This window comes from Cebus imitator, unplaced genomic scaffold, assembly GCF_001604975.1.
Source record: "Cebus imitator isolate Cc_AM_T3 unplaced genomic scaffold, Cebus_imitator-1.0 Scaffold452, whole genome shotgun sequence".
NCBI classification, from domain to species: Eukaryota; Metazoa; Chordata; class Mammalia; order Primates; family Cebidae; genus Cebus; species Cebus imitator.
The window spans coordinates 364,990-389,972 of record NW_016107767.1 but is presented as its reverse complement, the minus strand read 5'-3'; the positions used below and the strand labels follow the sequence as shown (position 1 = coordinate 389,972).

At 35.5% G+C, this 24,983-nt stretch overlaps 1 protein-coding gene across 9 annotated transcripts in view; it reads right to left on the bottom strand.

Moving 5' to 3' along the window:
* Positions 1-24,983, bottom strand: part of PAM (peptidylglycine alpha-amidating monooxygenase) — a 280,315-nt gene that overhangs the window by 25,269 nt on the left and 230,063 nt on the right. For all 9 annotated transcript variants that reach the window (XM_017511776.2, XM_017511778.2, XM_017511777.2 and 6 more), the window contains 2 exons: positions 12,965-13,094; positions 163-279 (listed from right to left, as the gene is read on the bottom strand). In XM_017511776.2, the coding sequence (XP_017367265.1) occupies positions 163-279; positions 12,965-13,094 (247 nt within the window). The remainder of the gene's footprint in view (positions 1-162; positions 280-12,964; positions 13,095-24,983) is intronic.

Sequence of the window (24,983 nt, the reverse complement as noted above, 5' to 3'; positions counted from 1 at the left end):
TTTAGAAACACCTATTTAGAAAATGAAAAATGGGATGGCTCAATTAGTTTTCTGATTTCTTAAGTGCAGCTATACAATGCACTCAAATTTCAAGACTCTGTGATACACTTTATACTCAATATATGTAGTACAAGTCTTAACAACACAAGTTGTTTAACTCACAGATTTTTTCCACTGGACTGAAGTACTGCAGCATTATTTGGATCTATGACAAGTATAGTGTCTTCTTCAATTGGTCCGAGTCCTCTTTGCTGGTAAACAAACTTGCTGTCAAAGGAGCTAAACAAAATGCATTAAATAGGAAATGAAGCAATCATAAATTCCAACGAAATTGAGAAATGCAGACCACTCACTTGAGGTTCTAAATACAAAATTAAGAGAGCTCTGATAGATGTATTTGACTTCACTCTTTGTCCTTGACATTTCATTCATTTGGATTATAATATACACCATTAACATGTAGAACCATGCTACTCAGGGAGGTCAGTGGAACAGAAGCACTGGCATTGCTGGGAAATGCAGTTTCAGACCTACTGAACAGGTATCTGCATTTTCACAATGGGTGAAATGGGTGGATCCTATGCACACTGGAGTTCGAGAAACATTGATCAAGAACTCTTAATGTACCTGAAAAGTTTCAAAGGCTCTTCCAAATAGTATGCAGTCATTCAATAGATATTTTCTTTCAAATTATAAAGTTAGATATGACCTAACTTAACTTTCTCAGTAATGATAATAGCTGGAAGAGTAGTGATCAAAATGTTTGTTATTATACTTGCCATAGATACAACATGTGAACACATATTGTAGAGATATAAAAGAGAATGTTCAAAGTATTTAAACATTATAAAACCAAATCTATCCTCGAGACAAAAATATGCTTACAGACATATAACTTACCAAATAACAGCTATTCTATAACTACAAAATGAACAACTATGCAATAATTTAAAAATTCAAATATGATAATTTCTGCTTTTAAACCAAGCACGCTTTAGGTTATTATAAAATATTATGGACATATATTCATATATATACTTCAACATTATATTTCTATTTAAATTGTTAGTAATATAATTCCTTAAATTCACGATTATGACAGACACAGTACTTATTTCATGTTCTGTTTGGGAAATCATATGTCAATAGGGATGAATGACAAAGATAAACTCTTCTAAGTTTCTGTAACAGAGAAGTAAATGTATATTTAATAAATATAATAAAAGTTATCTTCTGAAAAAATGATTGGATCAGTACATAGTGTGGAGGGAGTGTGTTTGTATATTTATAAATATATATATGAAGTCAATAGATGACTTATGAATATTTCTGAAAAATAGAATTTCCTTTATAGTGTCAGGCAAGGTTTTGAAAAAAGTATTATTATTTTTTAGTTCAACTGTTTAACCAAAAGAAGAATCTGAATAACATTAAATATTTGCTAAGATATTATATATTTGCAATTTGGGAAGGTAACAGATGGCTCGGATCTGTCATGCATCCCTTGATCTGTTGGCTGGGATTTTTATGGAACTTATATAGAGTCTCAGTACTCTACATAAATAGGAGAACAAAAAATTATTAAATTATATTCTCTGATCATTTAAAAAATGCATCACACAATTATCTGAGCTACTTGACTGTTACAGTCTTTTGGGTATAGTTTTCCTGAAAGATAACAATAAGTCCCTGAAGTAGTTCTTATTAATGATGCATTCAATTGAACACAAAATATTGATTCAGCTTTGTCAATCTAAAAAGTAAGTAATACTCTTCATATATGCTATTATGTGCAATTAAAACCACACAGGGGTATCTACAAAAATAATAAATTTATGAAATGGAAGTAGCCTCATTAACAAAACGGATTTCATAAGATATTTATGAGGTCATTATCAAACAGAAACGTGAAATTTTGTTAGATAGGAACCAGTGTCAGAATATTCATAGTATTATTAAATCATGGGAGAACGGCATGATTTCAATGTAGTCATTCTTGTGACTATGAAACACCAAATAATTTATCCTCTATCTGAAACTCTATTTTCAACATGAATTTATTTACTAAAATCTTTATAACTATACCTCCGGAAAACAAAGGTACTGGATTCAACCATTAGTAATCTTTTATTTTTCCAACTTGACTATAATATTGACTAACAAGTTCAGCACATCTGAGACTCAGTATGTTGTAAACTTCACATTCATGTGTAACAGATTAAAATTTCTTCATTCATTATCTTTTTTTAAGGTTTGATATAGTTTGGTTGTGTCCCCACCCAAGTCTTACCTTGAAGTACAATTTCCATAATCCCCATGTGTTGTGGGATGGACTTGGTGGAAAGTAATTGAATCATGGGGTGATTACTCCCAGGGTGCTGTTCTCATGATAGTCAGTGAGTTCTCATGAGATCTGATGGTTTTATAAGGGGCTTTTTGACTTTTTGCTTGGCACTTCTCCTTCTTGCCATCATATGAAGAAGGATTTGTTTGCTTCCCGTTCTGCCTGAATGTTAAGTTTCCTGAGGCCTCTCTAGCCGTGCTGAACTGTGAGTCAATTAAACTTCTTTCCTTTATAAATTACTCAGTCTTGGGTATGTCTTTATTAGCAGTATGAGAAGGAACTAATACAGTAAATCAGTACCAGAAGTGGGGTGCTGCCACAGAGATATACAAAAATGTAGATGTGACTTTGGAATTGGGTAACAGGCAGAAGTTAGAACAATTTGGAAGACTCAGAAGACAGGAAGATGTGGGAAAGTTTGTAACTTTCTAGAGACTTGTTGAATGGCTTTGACCCAAGTGTTGTGCTGATAGTGTTAGGAACAATGAAGCCTAGGCTGGGATGGTCTCAGATGGAGATGATTAGGTTGCTGGGAACTGGAATAAGGGTGACTTTTGCTATGCTTCAGCAAAGAGACTGGTGGCATTTGCCCCTGCCCTAGAGATTTGTGGAACTCTGATCTCAAGAGAGATGATTTAGGTTATCTGGTGGAAGAAATGTCTAAGCAGCAAAGAGTTCAAGGGGTGACTTGAGTGCTCTTAAGAGCACTCAGTTTTATTCATTCACAAAGACGTGGTTTGAATTGGAACTTATGTTTAAAAGAAAAGCAGAGTATAAATGTTTGGAAAATGTGCAGCCTGATGATGTGATATAAAAGAAAAACCCATTTTCTGAGGAGAAATTCAAGCCAGCTGCAGAAATTTACATAAGTAATCAGCAGCCAAATACTACTTGTCAAGGCAATAGGGAAAATGTCTGAGGTCTTCACAGCAGCCCCTTCCATCACAGGCTCAGTGGCCTAGGAGGAAAAAATGGTTTTGTGGGCTGGGCCTAGGGTCTTGATGCTTTGTGTAGCCTCAGGACTTGGTGTCTTGTGTCCTATCTGTGGCTAAATAAGGCCAAGGTGTAGCTTGGGCCATGGCTTCAGAGGGTGCAAGCCCCAAGCCTTGGCAGCTTCCATTTGGTGTTGAGGCTGCAGGTGCACAGAAATCAAGAATTAAGGTTTGGGAACCTCTGCCTAGATTTCAGAAGATGTATGGAAATACCTGGAGGTCCAGGAAGAAGTTTTCTGCAGGGGAAGAAGCATCATTGATAACCTCTGCTAGGGCAGTGTGAAAGTGAAATGTGGGCTTGGAGCCTCCACATGGTCTCCACTGGTGCACTGCCTAGTGGAGCTGTGAGAAGAGGGCCACCATCCTCCAGAACTTGGAATTTTAGATCGACTGACAGCTTACACCATGTGAAAGCCACAGACAATGCCAACTGTGAAAGCAGCAAGGAGGGGGCTGAATACTGCTAAGCCACAGGGATGGAGCTGCCCAAGGCTGTGGGAGCCCACCTTTTGCATCAGTGTGACCTGGATGTTAGATATGGAGTCAAAGGAAATCATTTTGCAGCTCTAAGATTTGACTGCCCCACTGGATTTCAGATTTACATGGGACCTGTATCCCCTTCATTTTGGTCAAATTCTCCCATTTGGGAGGGACCTGGTGGAAGGTAATTAAATCATGGGGCAGTTTCCCCATACTGCTGTTCTCTGATAGTGAGTTCTCATGAGATCTGATGGTTTTATAAGGGGCTTTTCCCCATTTTGCTCAGCACTTCTTCTTGCCATCACACGAAAAGGGACACATTTGCTTCCCCTTCTGCCTGACTGTAAGTTTCCTAAGGCCTCCCCAGCCATGCTGAACTGTGAGTCAGTTAAACCTCTTTCCTTTATAAATTACCCAGTCTCATGTACGTCTTTGTTAGCAGCATGAGAAAGAACTAACACAAGGTTTAAATCTCACATTCCTCATTATTCAGAAATGTTTCAGTGCTTTGTAAAGCCACATTGGCAATCTACATAATGTGAAAATTATGCTTCTGATATTAGGAGTTAAAACCTTACCCCCTCTTTTTTAAATGGAAATTTTAATTGAGATAACTGCAGATGCATATACAGTTGTAAGAAATAAAAAAGTTCTGTGTGCCCTTTACCCTGTTTCTCCATTTTGCAAAACTATATATAACATCACTACATTTAATAAAACTATATATAATATTTTCTTTTTTTTTTTTTTGAGATGAATTTTTGCTCTTGTTGCCCAGGCTAGAGTGTAATGGTGTAATCTTGACTCACCACAACCTCTGCCTCCCAGGTTCAAACAATTATCCTGCGTCAGCCTCCCGGGTAGCTGGGATAACAGGCATGTGCCACCATGCCTGGCTAATTTTGCATTTTTAGTAGAGACAGGGTTTCACCAAGTTGGTCAGGCTGATCTTGAACTCCTGACCTCAGGTCATCCACCTACCTTGGCCTCCCAAAGTGCTGGGATTACAGGTGTGAGTCACTGTACCTGGCCCTATTCTTAGTTTATTTCCTTGGAATATACTAATATATTACTTTTCTACCCCACCCTGACCTATGGAATACGGAAAGTTACTGAGTCTTCATAATTCTTGCCAATTTATAATTCTTACCAAGTGCTATTTACTTTATATGTAGATTGTGAGTTCTGACTCACCACTGACAGCTAATAATAGTGGCAATTCAATTGCCAATTGTATATCCTTGCATTAGATCTCAGCACATATAATTCCACATCTTCCCCTCTCTGCAGAATGACAAACCATTAGGGAAACTTGATATATTTACTTGCCCATGGTTTCTCCAAGAATGGGTTGCAGTATTTCTGTAAGATAACTGCCCCTTTGATCTATCTTCTCATTCATGTAAATATTCACCATCATTCCTAAATCTCTGGTCATACTGTTTTAGGAAATAGCACTCCTACAATTTATTGATGAGGGGAATGCAAAAACGAGGTTTCATACACCGAACTTGTGTAATTTAAAGCATTTCTCTTAGCTCCAGATTATTTCTCTAGATGCTCAAATATTTAAAAGTGTAAACTATAGGTTAAATTACTCACTGGCAGCTATGTAAGATCGGAGTCACAGACCTGGAATGCTGGGCTTGGCTTCCAAGGAAACAAGCTGTATTAAGGAAGACATATAAATAACAGACCCACAGCCCTTGTGCCAGCCAGGTCAAATGAAAATGTTGCAGCTGATGAGTAGGTAAGTGAAAAAGATCCTTTATCAATGGCATTGTTCTGCACTACCCACAAATGTAGAAAAAAAATGTATCAAGTAATTGATATTTTGCTGCCACAAACACTATTTGTATGTGGGCATTTATACTCATAATCTAGAAATTTCAAGTTTCCAGTGGTGGCAACAAGTAGTAAAATTAACTAATTTGAGGATCATTTAATTTTATTTCATTATCCACTTTTTGGTTTTGTAATAGAAAATTTTGACATAGCAAATGAAGAAATAGGAAGAAAAATAAGGAAGAAAACAAAATAAGACAGAGTAAGTAAGTCAGAGTAAATTTTTTTTGAGACAGAGTCTCATTCTGTTGCCTAGGTTGGAGGGCATGACATGATCATAGCTATTGGAGCCTCAACCTCCGAGACTTATGTGATTCTCCCATCTCAGCCTCCTGAGCAGCTGGGACCACAGGTGCACACTACCACGTCCAACTAATTCATTTTTATTGTTTGTAGAGATGGGATCTCCTATATTGACCAGGCTGCTCTTGAACTTCTGGGCCCAAGGAATTATCCCAACTCAGCCTCCCAAAGTTCAGATATATATAATTAAAAGTTGGATCCATAAAAAAAAAAAATCATCTTTCAACTTATCAAGAGATCTTTCCCAGCATCTTAGTACAAGGTAACAACTAATTATCTGAGTCTTTTTAGGTTTCATTTGCTATCACAAATTAGACTTATGCCATCTACGTGTACAAAGGGAATTTTATGTTTGCTTAAGACTAGTTACTTTTTCATGCTTTATGATTATTATTCATATTATTACTGTACTACCAGTGAAGGATATCAGTAATAATGCAAATTCTAGAATTTACTGTTTAGAAAATCTGTTCATTTAACTACTACCCCTCAAAAACAAAGTAAAAAATAACACAAAGCAAACAAACATAACAAAACACCAAACAAAATTCAGAGATAAAACACTCTACTTATATGTACCTCATTTAAATGTAGTAATTTGCTTCAGTAATGTAAATGACAAATAAAAAAATGCAGAATTCTTAGGAAGAATATATCTTTTAAAAAAGTAATCATTACATAATAGGCCTGACCACTTTATTTAAGATTATTGTGATGTCTTTCAACAGATGTCGTGTTTAAACTGGCAGCATGCAGGGACACTGATTTACTCAGATGATTGGTTGACCAGCCCTAATCCTTTCACTTGGGATGGCTGGAGCTTCATGGAATTAATAGCTGGTCCCTGACGGTTACACGGGCAAATAATAAAAGAAACTGACATCTTTTCTCAAATGAGAAAATCACAGTCCCACTTCAAACACAGACGTTAAACTTGCTAACTAAGTAGTTTATAAACTCTTGTAATTCAAAGAAAAGTAACCCTTGAACAGTCCACAAATGGCTGTCAGATTACAAAGCTGGATACAGCGTTGCTATAGCAAACTGCTTATTTAGTGTTCCAAAGCAGCTACCCCACATTATTTGCTGCAGACAGGTCTTTATTTCAACCACATTTAATTTTTACAGGATATAATAATACCCTGCTCATTTCACACAGTGCCTGGAGCACTTTTGATTTTTCTTTGCTTCTCTGGAAAAGCACTCAGTTGAAAAGACTGAATTGTGGCCTATGGGCTGGAATTCATCAGTTCCTTATTTTAGCAGTTTGAATTCTCCGTTAATGATTTTGCACATTAGCAGCTAATCAAACAGTTTAGCTAAGGCTGGGAAGAAATGTTTTGCTATATTCACACACAAAAGGAACTAGAGTAAGGAGAAAATAAACTTCTATGCCATCAATCAAAATTAAGGGAATGCAAATAAATAATAGCAACTGAAGGAAGATATGAAATATAATGTTGCAATTATATAAATTAAGAAGCTAGAGAGAGAACTGTAGGTTTTCATGCAAAAATATAAGTGAAAATGTAACCTCAATATTAGAAAAGCAAAGACATATCCAAAGGCCAGAGGCTCTCAATGGAATATAACTTATATGTTAAAAACACTTACTTCTGAAAATACACACATTGTAAAAAGCCCCTGTGAGGCAGGAAAAGAGGTGGGCAGACAAAAAAATTCAGTATTGCCATTTAGTGTCATTTTAGGCCTTGAACTATAGATACCACAAATAGATATGGAAAAAAAAAACAAAAAAAAAACTAGGTATCATATACCCAGGCTCTGGATTCTATTCAGTCAATAAGCTCATTGGGGACAAGTGACTTAAAAAAGTACATTTGTTACTTAACAATATAAGGTAACTATTAAAGCCTCACTTTTTAGGCAAGGGACTGAGAATCAGGGAGTTCAAACATCTTGATGCAAGTCTCAAAACTAGGAAACGGTAACTGAGATTCAAATCCAGTCCTCCTATCTTCAAAAAATGTGATTTTCTCTTACTTGGATTGACTTGACTGAATTGGTAAATCTCCTACTCAATGTGTATAGTAGAAGAGATGAAATAATAGTCACATAACCAAGAAGAATTAGAGAAACTAGCATAAAACTGGAAGAGAAAGGCTCCAGTAAAGTGTGAAATGGTAATATGAAAGAGAGGCAGGACCGAAACAGTCTTTGTTGCAGAACTCCTCATGGTTTTCCCTCAGACATGAAGGTACTAAAGTAACAGACACTTTTGAGTTCTGTACTCCAGGGCCAGTTAAATCCTAAGTTATGAAAGACATTGCAGATGTTGAAGCAGAACCCAGGCAGATATCTTAACTGAGGCTCCAGAAAACTAGTGAAGCAAATCTTGGACTGACTTTTCTACAAGTTAGGGAGCAGATGGATTTATAAAACAATAGATATTGGCAAAATTCCACAAAGTGTTGATAAAGAGATGGTTTGTGAGCTATCTGGGGGGAGGAGGGAAGAAGATTCCTAGTGGGCTATGAGTTCTCTACAAACAAAACTTGCAAAACCAACCATTCAACTATTCAAATTTTATAAACAGCATCTATGAAGATATAAAAGGCATGCTTATCAAATACAATACAAAGCTGGGAGACCCAACACAAAGCTGGGAGATCTAATACAAATTCTTTAGCTAATTCAAGTTAAGATAATACCTGTAAATTGAAACAATGTTAAATCTAATAAAGTGAAACCTAATTGGAATAAATCCCTGAATTCAATATTTTTAAAACAGTGCATAAGCATAAACTTCCAGTAAAAATATCAGCACAATTTTTGACACACATTTGAAGATTTTTGTAGATTACAAATTCCACATAAGGCAACACAGTGATATAACTGCTAAAAAATAAGTGAATACAATTCTCTTATACCAACAGAAATGTAGAATACACGTGTAATCAAAAGAATTAATTACAACACTAATCAAATAACATGTGAGGTATTGTGACTTTAAAGGGAGAGAAACCAAAATTCCTTCAGTTGAAATAAATCATGTCAGCATGAAGATTGGTTGAGAGCTTGGAGAATATTCAGTTCTTTCTTCAAATATGCAAATAAATGACATGGATAAATGGGAATGAATTCATCCTGCATTACTATAAGGTGAAGTTATAGGACTCATATTTAGGTAAAATAATGAAGAACTTTATAACATCTAGATAAGTTCCATAATTGGAAAGCATGTCTCATATCTAGGGAATTTCTTGGCATTGAAAAAAATTAAAGCACTGCATGGTGATTGAAGGTGCTGCAGCAGAGATGTGTACATTAGTTGGGAGGCTGGAGATAAGCTCCCTGATGGACACTTGCTGTTTTGGGAGTACAGTGTTTATTGTTCCATTTTGTGCTAATAAAACCTCAACTTTTTTAGTTGAGCCACCATTCTGAGCTCCACTCTCAGTCCACAGCTTCAGATGATGTTGACTGTACTCCCACATTCTGTGGGTAGAAGAAAAGACTCAGGCTAAACCAAAGGCTCAATTGTATTTCTCTGCCCAAAATAATTGGTTTAATGGACAATGAGACATAATCTAGGTCAGACCAAGGAATGCTGTAAAGACTGATTTTAGTGAGTTTATGTTGACTTATTAGGCATATAGACTATCTCTTCTGTGACATTAGGATGACAATGTGAACTGAATCTGCAAATGGAGAGGAGCGACAGAAATGACTCAGGGACTGTGAATGGAGCCACTCTACAGAAAAATGAGCTGTGAAATAGATTCTAATGATGTCATTGGGCTACTATATCCCTTGAAATTTCCACTTATACAAACTAATTTCCTCTGTTCCTAAATTAGTTTGTATTGAGTTTTCTCTCTCATGTGTAACAGAAAGAATCTGAAGTGACACTACTTCCAAGATCCCTTCAAACTCCATGTGAAGAAATGATAAACAAAATAGGAAATACAACTTCTAATATCTAAAAGTTAGGGGCAAGACCCATAGCTTAGCTAAGTGGGTATATGATTTGAGTTCTGCATGGTACACCCCAACTATAGCTCAGATACATGAAAGAAAGGCCAAGAACCACTTGAGCGTGGTGGTGATTTTAAGACAAAAACCTAGGAACAGCTATTACTGAGGCAAAAGCTACCCAGTTCCTGCTGGGAGGCATTTCAACTTTAAAGAGCTCTAGCTGCCATGCTGCCCTAACACCAGGGCAGACAAGAGACTCTTTAAAGTTTCATTACACCCTACTGGCAATAGGCATTTATTATTTCAGCTAGAAGAGAAGCTTGTTAAAGTAGCAATACTGAAGTAAGGGAGAAAAATGGAAATCAAATTGAGAAAGGGAGTGACTATCATCTTTCAAGAGGACAGAGGGTTATCATCATTATTTTGGTTGCCATGTTTATTTAGCATGGTTAAGTCAAAGAATAAGGGCTAATCATGGTTACCAGGTGGGAATGAAGAATAGTAGTATTTATAAAGAAAGCTGATACAATGATATCGAAGGAGCTTTGAGTACTAAGTATTAATCAGGAATTATTATTAACTTTAAGTACTGTTTGATATTTAAAGAATGATCACAGCTTATGAACTATGGGATATGGAGTGCTTTAATTTGATTTAGAGCACGTCCTGGTCCTACAGAACCTATGCTTTTGTGAACCTCAGAAATATCAGAATGGGAAAGATTTCAAGGAAAATTAATATAGGATTTCTCACTATGAAACAGTGGTAACAAGAAGAATAGGGTTTCCACCTAATTTTTAACTTGTATTGTCCCTCACCTGTATATCATAAATTCCACAGGAAGGGACTTTTTCTTCGTTATTATAAGCCTTGGATTTTTAATGAAGGACAACTATATACTTCATCCAATTTATAGAATGTGACTTAGGAATGATGGCCATGCATTACTATGCAAAGAATAGAGCCTGAATCTAATTTGTTCTTTGAACAAATACAAATTTATTTTCCTGAAAAATAACACAGTAATCCACTTCTAATTCTACTCAGAGAGCTGAGTGCCAGAAAAGAATTTCCTTGCAACTATGGCTTGCAAATCTTCTAGGGGCCAACAGGCAATAAATACCAAGAAGGGAGAAGGAAAGAGAGAGGAAAAATATTTTTACATCTGAAAGAGTGATGAAGAAGAGAGAAGAAACAGAGATTGAGTAAAATCAGCAGTTTGCCCTGAAGACGTCTTGCATGCTTAATCACACCCTTTAGTCGATGTCATTTATCAGGGTAAATACTCTGGGGCTTTGGCAATGAAACCTGAATCTATTTCCATAGGATCCTGGTTACCTAGATGCTACCACAGCCAGATATGCAACAGAAAATGCTCGTAGGTGGTTTCTGTTTCATAGTCTTATTTCATCTCCCACCCTAAACTGGCCTTTATACGTCAATTTTTCTATTAAACTATTCCAGCCTCTGCTGTTTACTTGGAATGAATAACATATTAAAATGGAAAATTGGCTTTTGTCCAATTTAGCTTTCGCCAGCTGAAACAGTATCAATGGGAGAAAATGATGCTGTGATTTTCTCCTCTGGTAAAATATGGCTAGAAATCCATGCAGAAAATGTAGCAATATTCATTAAAGTGAAGAATATGCTACCATGAATAGTAAGTTTGTTTTTAAAAGCACTTGTTAAAATACCAGTAGATGTTCAATAATGACTAAGACTATGTAACAGAGATGTATGAATGAGAATGTTGAGTTTGATTATTTACTTTGAACTCTGAAGTGATCTTTTTCAGATTCCATTTTCAAGTGTGACAACTGGAAAGGACAATTAAACAGTAACAAAGCTACCAATCTATTCTGAAATGCTGATTGAATTCCATCTTCAACTGCACAAAGAAAACTAGATATATGCATATGTGACTGAACCTGGTTAAACATAGGTTCAATGAACAGCTCTGAAACGAGAGAAACAATTGAACTATACATGTAGATCCTCAATTTTCCAATGAGACCCCATAGTTATACATATGAAAAGAGAAGATTCACTAGGTTTAATTGACAAAAGATTTTCAAATTTATCTCCCTGTGCAAATTTGTAATATAAGAAGTGAATAAATGGATATTCATTATCTAAAAGAATTAAAATAACCTGCTAAATTGTGGGGCAAGCTTTTAAAAATACAATCATGAACATGCTTACAATTCTATTAAAAGCAGTATTGCAAAGTGGCTAAGTGAGTCACCTCTGGAGTTAGATGCGAAGCAACTGAAGCCTGGCTTTGCCACTTGCTAATTTGGGCACAATGACTTAACTTCTCTTGGTTTCTACATCTGTAAAACCTGAATGATGGTGACTCAGAGGAAACACTCAATAACTCTTCAACATTTTTACTAAAAATCCCTCTAAGAAGGTAGGAAAGGAAAATCCAGAGGATAAAGCAGGAGTAATAGACAGTCCTAGAGTTATTCTTAAATCTTTGATATTCATGAAAAGACAAATTTGAGTAATAAAATTAGTCTATATTGAAACATAAAGGCCAAGTTGCCATTTCTTCACATGTAGTGGCCAAATTGCCCCAACCACAGTGTCCAGAACAATGGCCTTAGCATAGTTCTATACCCAGGATATGAAAATAACAAAAGTGTGTTGTTATAGTCAACCACTAACCTTTCTTAGTTAATTACTTATCATGAGCACTCTTCTTGAAGTCGAACATTTTCAGTAAGGTACTGACTTAACTATCTTTAATGTTATTCTTTTTAGGAAGTGACGATCACTTCACTTCCTGACGTCAAAGGAGGGAAGATGGTAAGTGGGTAGAATCACAGACTGTTACTTCTTTCCAAAAGCTATTTGGTGAAACTACTTTGTATTAAAACACACAAGACTTCCTCTCTGCTACTTACTACAGTCAGACATTAAAAGGACAATATATTTTGCTCATAAAAATCAAATTCTAAAAAATCTTTATAGCTCTCTCACCATTATTCTTAATTTAATAAAAAAAAGTACACAATTTTTGTTTTCATTTGCTTATTGAAGAAAAAATACTACTTACTTTCCAGCCCAGACATGGTCACCTCTGTGGAAAATCACCAGGTTATTCTTAGGGTCTACAGCCACCCCAGAAACCTGGCCTGGCAACAGGTATACTCCAGGCCAATCCAGCGCCTCTTCCATGTGGAAATCTAAAAGATACATCCACAGATTTAGTGTAAAAAAGAAAGGTCGATTGCCTCATGAGGATTCACAATAGTTATAAGAAGCTCATGCGATAACATCACTAGACGCAAAGAAATAAAAGGAAGACAATCAAGCCATGCTCTACATAAGTCATACCACATGCACATTCCAAGTAGCCTTCTGAGTGATAAAATGGAGTGACTGGGAACTTGTATTAGGGCTGTTTTCTTTTCCTTTTGATAAGATGCCTGTAAAGCCAGCTAACTCAAGTCATTAAAGGGTAAATTTGAGACGGCCTTTTTCTTGACAAGATTCTTACTTTAATCTCTTTAGAAAATATGACAACATAGATGGCATTTTAATACAAAGCTTTTTGTGAATAGGAAGAATGGGCAATAAGCCTGGAACTCTGTGTTCTTATGTCTCTCTCTTTATCTATCTATCTATCTATCCATCTATCTATCTATCTATCTATCTAATCATCTATCTATCTATCTATGTATCTATGTATCTATATCTATCATGTCCTGAGTAAATTCTGGATAATCAATATTAAACAGCTCCCATAAGAAATCATCCGTTGATTATTCCTTGTTACAAAGAACTAAGTTATTGATTTCATCCTCCTTACTTCTTATAGTGATACTATAAGAATAGGACTCTCACTCTTCATATTTTGTTTCCTAAAATGAGAGAAGAAAAACATGACAGAAACTCTGTGACTGAATGGTTTCCAAATTATTCTTATTTCTTATCAGAATACATCTGTCTTCAGAGAATATCTCGGTTTGTGTGTGTAGGTGTTTTGAGACAGGGTCTCACTCTGTCTCCCAGGCAGTAGCACCATCACAGCTCCCTGCAGCCTCAACCTGCTGAGCTCAAGAAATCCTCCTGCCTCAGTCTCCTGAGTAGCTGGGACAACAGGTGTGCATCACTATGCCCAGTTAACTTAAGAAAACAATTTATTCTAGAGACGGCATCTCACTGTGTTGTCCAGGACGGTTTCCAGTTCCTGGGCTCAAGTGATCCTCCTGCTTCAGCCTCCCAAAGTGTGGGGATTATAGGTGTGAGCCACCGTGGCCAGCCTCATTTGTGTTAATCGCTTTTATAAACATGCTCACGAATAAAGGGGTGTATATATCTATACTAATTGAGGATATAGAGTTATGAAGATCACTGTGAAAGCTACTGTGTCAGCGTTAATATTCTTTCCCTCCCAAATACTTCAACAATAAAGGGTACAATGTATATATCCATACTGATTGAGGATATAGAGTTATGAAGATCACTGTGAAAGCTATTGTGTCAGCGTTAATATTCTTTCCCTCCCAAATACTTCAACAAAGATTCTGAAAAGAAAGGCAGCAATTTGAGTCTCATTTCTCCTTGCCACCGTCTGAAGCATGTGGTAACATAAAGTGAAATCCTCAAAGACAGACATTAAAGACTGGGGGCAGAAAGGGAAGCTCAAAGCTTATATGATCAGCTATGAAAACTTGAGAGGATGCTTGTGTGAGAACAAGCACTTTTAAATAATTCTGTCAACTATAGAAAAGAAAAAGTATCTTTCATCCAAAATATTTTAAACTTTGTATATTTAATTTTTTCTTTAATAAAAATTAACAAAACATAGCACAATTAATAGGATGCCCAGATTAGGACAACCTTTGCTGAAGCATTTTCTTTCTTTTCTTTCTTTTTTTTTCTTTTTTCTTTTTTTTTTTTGCTGAAGCATCTTCAACAACTATTCCCTAAGCGTACTTTCTAGGTAAGATGCTATGCTAGAATCTGGGAATGCAAAGGAATAAAACATGGTTTTTGGCCTTGGTAAATATAACATAATATGATATAATATAAGATATAATAGGGCTATAATAGGATAGGAAGGTGACAGAATAAAATGTTTAAAAAACCCAGGAACCCAATACTTATGACACAAAGTAGTACAGGAATACGTGAGAGGGCTCAGAATCCTTCCCCACATTTGGGCTGGAATAGGATAGGATTAAGGCCTACTTAAAAGGTTTCCATGGAAACAAACATTTATGATTGCACTTAAAGGTGAGGTGGGGTTCATCAAGTGTAGAAGTAAGCAGAGAATATTTTGGTCAAAAAGAATAAAAGTGAGGATGTTTATAACTGCAGAATGTATTTTAAGATTTTCAAAAATAATCTGGAAAGGATATGTGTGTACGCCCGGTGGAATGGGGTGCTGGGGACTGGATTAGCTGATCCTGAGATCTGGTTTAGACTGGAAAATGTACTGATACCACCTAAAAGAGTCTGGATTTAACAATGACAATACAGTGTGTAGCTGTGGTATCTTGACCTCTACTGATAATTTCGAGGCACGTTACACGTGCTTTATTAGCAGCAATAAAGCACAGTGTCAAGGAATAATTTGCTTTTGAAATATTTGAGAGCATATGAAAATGTCATTGTCACTCATGTATTGTGGTATGCCTTCCTGATTTGGAGAGAAGGTAGGCAGAATTACAGCTGGCATGCCTGAATTTGCAAATAATTTTAAGCATAGCAGTGGATGTGAATGGATGCTCAGATGAACAGTAGACAAACAGTATCTATCATCTATCACGCTTGCTTGTCATAAAAGGGAAAACAATTGCAAACTGCTGCTACAGGCAATTGGGAACCACTGAAGGTTTAGAAACATGTTTTATTGGTACAAGATAATTATACATATTTATAGGATACATGAGATATTTTGATACAAGTATGATCAAATCAGGGTATTTAAAATATACATCACCTTGAACACATCATTCCTTTGTGTTGGAAACATTTAATATCTTCTCTTCTAGCTATTTTGAAATAGACAATATATTGTTGTTAACTATATTTAACCTGCTGTGCTATCAAACACTAAAAGTTATTTCATCTCTCTACATGTTTGTACCCATTAACCAACTTCTCTCTATTCCCATAGATCTTTCCCAGGCTCTGGTAACTATCATTCTATTTTCTATCTCCGTGAGATCAATATTTTAAGCTTCCACATATGAGTAAGAATGTGGTATTTGTCTTTCTGTTTGGCTTATTTCACTTAACATAATGACCTCTAGTTTCACCCATTTGCTGCAAGTGACAAAATTCCATTATTTTTTATGGCTAAATAGTATTCAATTGTATACATACACCACCTTCTCTTTATCCATTCATCTGTTGATGGATTCTTAGGTTGATACCATAACTTGGCTACTGTAAATAGTATTGCAGTAAACATGGGGGTACAGTTATCCCATTGATTGACTTCCTTTCCTTTTTGAAAAATGTCATTGGTATAATGATTACATTAAATTTATAGATTGTATTAGTCTGTTTTCACACTGCTGATAAAAATATACCTGAGACTGGGGTAATTTATAAAGAAAAAGAGGTTTGATGGACTTACAGTTCCACGTGGCTGGGGAGCCTTCGCAATCACGGTGGAAGGTGAAAGGCATGTCTGACATGGTGGCAGACGAGAGAATGCAAGCCAAGCAAAAGGGGTTCCCTTTACAAAACCATCAGGTCTTGTGAGACTTATTCACTACCCTGAGAAGTGTATGGGGGAAACTGACCCCATGATTCAATTACCTCACACTGGGTCCCTCCCATGACACATGGGAATTGTGGGAACTACAATTCAAGACGATATTTGGGTGGGACACAGCCAAACCATATCAGATAGTATTGTCATTTTAACAATATGATTTTGTTCAGTCCATGAGCAGGAAATATTTTTCCATTTTTTTGATGTTATCTTCAATTTCTTTCATCAATGTTTTGTAGTTTTCCTTGCACAGATCTTGGTTAAATTTATTCATCAGTATTTTTTTAAGCTATTGTAAATAAGACTGATTCCTTGATTTCTTTTTCAGTTAGTTCATTATTGGTGTATAAAAATGCTACTGATTTTAATATGTTGACTTTGTGTCTTGAAGCTTTACTCAATTTCTTTATAAGTTCTAAGAGTTTTCTTGGTGAACTCTTAAGGTTTTTCTCTATATAAAATCATGCCATCTGCAAAGAGGGAACAATCTTACTTCCTCTTTTCTGATTTGGGTGTCTTTTAGTTCCTTTTCTTGCCTGACTGCTCTGGTTAGAACTTCTAGTACTCTGTGAAATAAGAATGGTCAAAGTGGGCATCCTTGCCTTCTTCCGTTCTTAAAGAAAAGGCTTTCCTCTTTTCTCCATTCAGTATGATGTCAGCTTTGGGTTTGCTGTATGTGGACTTTATTACGTAGAAATATATTCTTTCTATGCATAATTTATTGAGAGGTTTTGTCATGTAGAAAAGTAGAATTTTAGCAAATGCTTTTTCTGCATCTATTGATATGATCATATGGTTTTTGTCCTTCATTCTGTTGATGTGTTGTACCATGCTTACTGCTGAACCATCCTCATACCCCAACAATAAATTTCACTTGATCATTATGTATTATCTCTCTGATGTGTTTCTGAAATTTGTTTGATAGTACTGTGTTGAGGATTTTGCATTTATGTTCATCAGAGATACTGGCCTGCTGTTTTCTTTTTTCCACCTTATCCTTATCTGGTTTTGGTATCAAGATACTGCTGGTTTCATAGAATAAATTAGGAAGAATTCCCTCTTCTTCCACATTTTGGAATAGGTTGAAAAGAACTGATATTAGTTCTTTATAATTTTGGTACAATTTAGCAGTAAAGTCATCTGGTCCTGGGCTTTTCTTTGATGGGAATTTTTATTATTATTATTACTGATTCAATCTCATTACCTGTCGTTGGTATGTTCAGGTTTTCTGTTTCTTTCTAGTTCAAACTTGGTGGGTTATATGCATAAGGAATTTATTCATATCCTCTAGGTGTTCTAATTTATTAGCATACAGTTGTTTAAAACATTATATCTCTAATGATTCTTTCTATTTCTGTGGCATCTGTTGCTATGTCACCTTTTTCATTTCTGATTTTCTTTATTTGAATCTTCCCTCTTTTTTTCTTGGTTAGTGTAGGTGGCAGTTTACTCTTCTTATCTTTCAAAAAACCAACTTTTTTTTCGTTGGCCTTTGTATTTTTTTTAAGTCCCTATTTCATTTAGTTCTGCTCTGATCTTTATTCTTTCCTTTTACTAATTTTGGTTTTGGTTTATTCTTGCTTTCCTGGTTCTTTGAAGTGCATTGTTAAGTTGTTTATTTGACATCCTTCTACTTTTTGATGTAGGCATTTATTGCTATAAACTTCCTTCTTACTATTGCTTTTGCTATATTCTATAGGTTTTGGTATATTGTGTTTCCATTTTCATTTGTTTCAAAATTTTTTTGATTTCCTTCCTAATTTCTTCATTGACCCAATAGTTGATCATGAGCATGTTGCTTAATTTCCATGTATTTGTACGGCTTCCAAAGTTCTTCTTGTTATTGAATTCTAGCTTTTTTCTTTGTGGTCTAAGAAGATACTTGATAGAATTTCTATTTTTAAAATTTTTTTGAGACATGTTTTATGGCCTAACACACAGTCTATCCTGGAGAATGTTACATGTGCTGATAAAAAGAAGGTACATTCTACAGCTGTTGGATAAAATGTTCTGTCAATGTCTATTAGGCCAATTTGGTCTAAAGTATAATTTCAGTTCAATGTTTATTTTCTGTCTACATGAGCTGTCTAATGCTGACAACAGTTGAGGTCCCCAACCATTACTGTGTTGGAGTCTATCTCACCCTTTAGGTCAAATATTTCCTTTATATAGCTCTGTGCTACAGTGTTGCATGCATATATATTTAGAATTGGTATATCCTCTTGCTGAATTGATCTCTTTGTCATTATATACGATCACTTCATCGTTGTTGTTGCTTTTACTGTTATTGAAGTCCATTTTACCTGACACATAACTACTCATGCTTGCTTTTGTTTTTCATTTGCATGAAATGTATTTGACCATCACTTCACTTCAGTCTTTTGTTTCTTTACAGGTGAAGTGAGTTTTTATGAGCAGCAAATAGTTGGGTTATATATTTCTATCCATTAAGGCAGTCTGCATATTTTAAGTGAGAAACTTAATCCATTTACATTCAAGGTTATTATTGGTAGGTGAGGACTTACTCTTGTCATTTTGTTAATTCTTTTCTGATTGTTTTGTATAGCCTTTTTTCCTTTCTTATTGTCATTGTGGTTTGATGCTTTTTTGCAGTGGCAACACTTGAGTCCTTTCTCTTTCTCATTTGTGTATCTGCTCTGCCACTGAATTTCATACTTTTATGTGTTTTTGTGACAGCAGATATTGTTCTTTTGCTTATAGAGGTAAAACCTGGACTTTCTTAAGCATTTATTGCAGGGATGTTCCAATGCTAATGAATTCCCACAAATTTTGCTTGTCTGGGAAAACTTTGCTGGGAATAGCATTCTTGGATGAGTTGTTTTTTGCTCTTAGCACTTTGAATATATCAATTTACACTGTCTCCTGATCTGTAAGGTTTAAGTTTAGAAAGTTGCTTTAGTCCGAAGGAGGGTTCCTTACATAGACTTGATGCTTTTCTTTTGATGTTTTTAGAATTTAATCTTTGTTTTTGACTTTTGAAAATTCCACTATAATGTTTCTTGGAAAAGACCTTTTAGGTTGAAGCTATTTAGGGATCACTGGGATTCCTGTATCTGGATATCTGGATCTCTTCCAAAACAGGAAGCTTTCAGCTGCTATTTCATTACACAGGTTTTCTATGGCTTTGTCCATCTCTACACCTTATAGAACAACAAAATTTGAATATTTAGTCAGTTTACAGTGTCCTATATATCATATTATGTAGACTTTCTTCATTTTTAAATATTTTTTTCTTTTTAAAATCTCATGTGTTTTTTTGTTAGTTTGTTTTTAAATGAGACAGAATCTCACTGTCATCCAGGATGGAGTGCAGTGGTGCTATCTCGGCTCACTGCAATCTCTGCCCCCCAGGTTCAAGTGATTTTCATGCCTTGGCTTCCCAAGTACAGCTGGGACTACAGGGGCGTACCACCATATCTGGCTAATTTTTGTATTTTTAGTAGACATAGGGTTTTGCCATGTTGTCCAGTCTGGTCTCAAACTCCTGACCTCAAGCAAATTACCTGCCTCAGCCTCCCAAAGTGTGGGATTACAGGTATGAGTCACATGCCTGGCCTCACTGGGTTATTTTAAAAGATGTCTTCATATTCAGAAATTCTTCCTTCTGCTTGATCTAGTCTATTGTTGAAGTTCTCAATGGTATTTTTTATTTCATTTGATTAAATTCTTCAGTTCCAGAGTTTGACTCTTTTTTATAATATCTCTTTGTCAAATTTCTCATTCAGATCGTAAACTGTTTTTCTGAATTCTTTGTATTTTTTATCTGTGTTCTCTTGTATTTTACTGAGCTTCTTTAATATCATTATGTTGAATTCCTTTTCAGGAATTTCATAGATTTCTTTTTGTTGAGTATGTTGCTGGAGAATTATTGTGTTCCATTAGAGGTGTCATGTTTCCTTTTCATGTTTCTTCTGTCCTTACAATGATATCTCTATTTTGATAAAACACTTGCTTCTTCCAATTTTATAGATTTGGTTTCATAAGGAAAGATGTTTTTCTTTATAGACAAACTAGAGTGTTCGTTGAATAAGGAGCTTTGGCTTTGATTCTAGGTGGGTACAGTAGTCTCTGTATGATTTGTTTGGTTAAAATCAGCATCAGTGATGTCTTTGTGTTCCTCAGCAGCTTAAGCTGTAGTTGTTAGTAGAGGCTATGGTGAGGCTTTGCTGAGGACAGGGACACAAGGTAGGTTAATCCTTGGGCCCCACTGGTGGCAACAGTGAGCTGAGCATGCCAGTCTTTAGGCCCCTGGGTGGTATATGCAGGTATCGTGGTAGCACGTCCAGGCAGCTTACTCAGGTTCTGGCAGTAGCAGTGGTGGGCTGGGTGGGCAGTTAGGTCCTTGGGTCCATGGGTGGCATGCATGGCATCAGTGAGGGCAGTAGTAGCACTGAACCTATCCTCAGATCCCAAAGCGGTACACATGGACATCAGCAGTGGTGGTAGTAGGCTGAAAGGACCCATCCTCAGGTCCCCATGTGGCTCATGCAGGTGGGTTCTGGCAGCAGTGGTGATGGCAAGCTTGACAGACATGTCCTTAGACCGCTAGGAGGAGTGCATAGACACCAGTGGTGGTAGATGGGTTGGGTGAATCTTCAAATCCCTGGGCAATGTGTCTGGACTCAGGCAGGTTGAGTTGATCCTCAGGCCTCAATGATGTGGGCAAGCACTGGCAGGGGCAGTGCTGGGCAAAGAGGAACTGTCCTTAGGCCCTCTGATGGTGTATGCCCATGGAAAAATTTAATACATGGGGTGACATGATTAATGCTGTATTTTTGAAAGTGAACTCTGGAAACAGAGTATATACATTAGAATTAGAGATGACTAGATAAATCTACAGATAGATATGTCATCATCCACCCCCCAAATGTTAATGATTTTAAAGTTGCTTGAATCTCCTTGAACCTGAGATTCAAGGAGAATGCACTTCATCCATTCTACTCTCATTTAGTTGTCATAATTCTGTACTCATTCACCACTCCTGAAACTTCTAGCTGGCTTCCAAGGGAATCTCAAAGCTCATGACAATGCAGATATTTGTACGCTTATATTACTTAGCCAGGAGTTCAAAATTTTCAAGATCTGAGTCTCTTTATTAAACAGAAATTTCTGGACAGTTAAAGAAAAACTGAGTTCATGATTTTTTTTTCTGTGAAGATTAGCTAAATTAATTAAAATTTTTGCTTCCAGTTTCACAATACTTTTAATTATTAGGTAGTTAAAGGCTATTTCCTATGAGATGAAAAGATCAAGAATAAAGGCAGTGATTTAGGACTAGTGTGTATGTAGACAGAATTAATATTGATCATTCTTCCAATTCCTGCTCATCACGACATGAGAATCAGAGAATGCTAGAATGATGTGAAAATTATTCCACATAACTGTCTCATTTGACAGGAAAGGAACTTCATCCTTGAGCCAGACTTTAGGCCTCAATTTCAGGGATATTTTCTAATCCCCAATTAAGGACAATTTCAAATCTTTGCTAAGTAAAGTATACGATAAAATATATTTGGGTTCTACCTTAAACACTTTTGATGATAGAGAAGTTAAAAATTCTAGTTCAGATTTTTCTTAGTTATTATTTAAGAAATAAATAAATACATGACTAGTTAATGCTGCAGATTAACAGTTTTAGCTTAAAAACTAAATGCAAATTTCTTACCCATGACCTTGGGAAAGTCACTCCCAACTCTGTCAGTTGCTCTAAATTCAGATAGCAAATGATAGAATTATTTCAAGCTTGATTGCTTAAACTCTGGAGTTGAGAATATATTACTGGAAACAACATTTTTAGAAAAATAAGATAAATATACATTAGCTATTTGATCCTAGTAGCTTTGTTAAAATTTGTTTTTATTTCTAAAAGATTATTAAAAAGTTGAAAGAACTCATGAAATCTTAAAATATTTTTCCAGTGACATATAACATTTTTTATGATAAATAAATCATATTATTCTATAAGGAATCCTTACACTTATTATAAATAAAGGTTAATGTACAGCCACATATTCTGCCGTATAGTCAGAAAAAGAAGTTACTACTTTTAGAAAAAAATTAAATATTGCTATTAAAATTGCATCAATTTATCATGAAAAAGATTAATAAATTATACTTTCCCAGAGAGAGATTAATATTACTGATCATTGTTGCATTCACATGAAATTATGAAATTATTAATAAGTATTTGAAAGGGCATTCATTCATCTGTGTTACATGAAGACTAACAGAGCTAAAGTTGAGAAAAAAATATAATTTCAAACCCAGAACTATGAATTAATTTCAGTGTAACAAGGATCTTCACATTTAATTTTAAGAAATAGGACTGAAAAAAATAACTAGAAGACTTCAACAAAAACAAAATATGGCACTTGCTTTTTCTGTACTTGTAAATTTTCATCTTTTCAGAAAAGGATGCCTTATTTTGGTCAGGAATTGTTATTCATCAGAAGTGCCAGCAATAACTATAATTAACTAAAACTATTGTAGAAATATTTATACCAAAGTAAGAAAGAAAACAAGAATTAATTATAATGTTTCATTTAATGAGAGTGAAGTGAGGAAGAGATTTACTATATAAATAAGGGCTCAAAAGCATTAGCAGAATTCCTTTCCTTTTTAAAGTTTCTTTAATTGCAAATGAGATTTTCATCTTGGTCAAATTGGCTGAATATTGACTGAGAAAGCATAACCAATACACCTGTGATAACTATAGTTATTACAATTGTAGCATAAGATAATTAGATCACTGGAAAAAAAATCCTCTTCCTACTTGGATATGCAGGGTGTTTGTGTGTATGTGTATGTGTGAGATGCAGAATAACAGAGTGATTAAGAAGCAAGACGGGAGCAAGTCGGCCTGGTTTTGCATCTTGGTTTTTTGAGCTATGGCATTTTGGGCATGTGACTTAACGTTTCTATGCATCACTTTCTTCCTCTCTAATGAATCAATGCATCTAAAACACTAAGCTTGCCTCAAAGTAACAGCTATGTATACGTGTTTATTTTTTACCAGTCTCCTCCCATCCAGAGATGAAAATTCAGCCAACTGAATTGTTTATTTCACCTTGAAAATTCTTCAAGACTTGAATGTAGATGTAAGCATATGACTGAAATATAAAAATAGACTCTGAAATTAAGTATAAGTTGTTCATAGAAATGAAGAAACAACTAAATGTATCTTAAGAATAATTGAACACCGTCTGAATCCTTTTAGTTGATCAGAATTGCCACACAAATGCAGGTGTATTTTCTGACATCCAGAGGTTGGTAAATACATGCTCAATTAGGCTTCCACATGCAAGTATGTGGTAGTCCAATCAAATATGCCACTAGAATAACTAGTTCTACTTTTTAAGTGTTCAATGAGTCTAGTTTCCAGAGGACAACTAGAATAAAGGTACCTAAGATTTTGTTTCTACTCTATTTAGTGTTGTCTCTATCTAAACTATTAATGATAGAAACTAAACTATACTAGGTTTAAACAGAAGTGCATCTGCTTCTTAGTTTATTGAGATTAGTATTTTCACACTCTATGTCATGTATCACATGCAAATATCAAGATACATCAATGTAAGTCATCAGACATTTGAAGAACCACAAGCTCTCATTGTGATTAAACACTGCCAAGTCACTTTCTCAACTTATCAACTTAGAGTGCCACATTTTGTTGCTTTCCTGCATACTGGAAGAAAATTCGCTGACTCACAAATGCTGCTTAAGATCAAGTAATTAATATTCATATTTTCTTATTTAATTTTAAAAAATCTCAATCTCACATGACAGTAATGGTAGTAATAATAATCACAATTGTTAATATATCATAACATTTTAAAATGCTTTCTACATGCTGACACTGTTCAAAGCACTTTGCACGTATAATATCATCTGACCCTCAATTGAACTCTGTGAGGAGTATACTATTATAATCCTCATTTATACATGAGAAAACTGAAGCTCATAGAATTTATTTTTAACCTTGCGTAGAGACCCCATAGAAAACTGTGTATCTGAAATTCAAAGCCAACAGGCAGTTGGGTGCCAGGACCCACAATATCCTATGTTATACTGTCTCTATGAAGTAGTTTCCAAATTTGATTTTGGGCAAATACAGAACTGCTTTTGGGGAAGCTGTATTGTGTGTGTGTGTGTGTGTGTGTGTGTGTGTGTGTGTGTTGGGAAGGCTGTGACTACTACCTCCTCCTTGAGGCATTCCCTTTCAAAAACAGTTTGAAAATCTCTAGTCTAGCTTATCTGAACTTGTCCAGGAAGTTTCTGTTGCTAATGCTGTTTTCACAACTTCAGAGTTTTCTGATCTTCA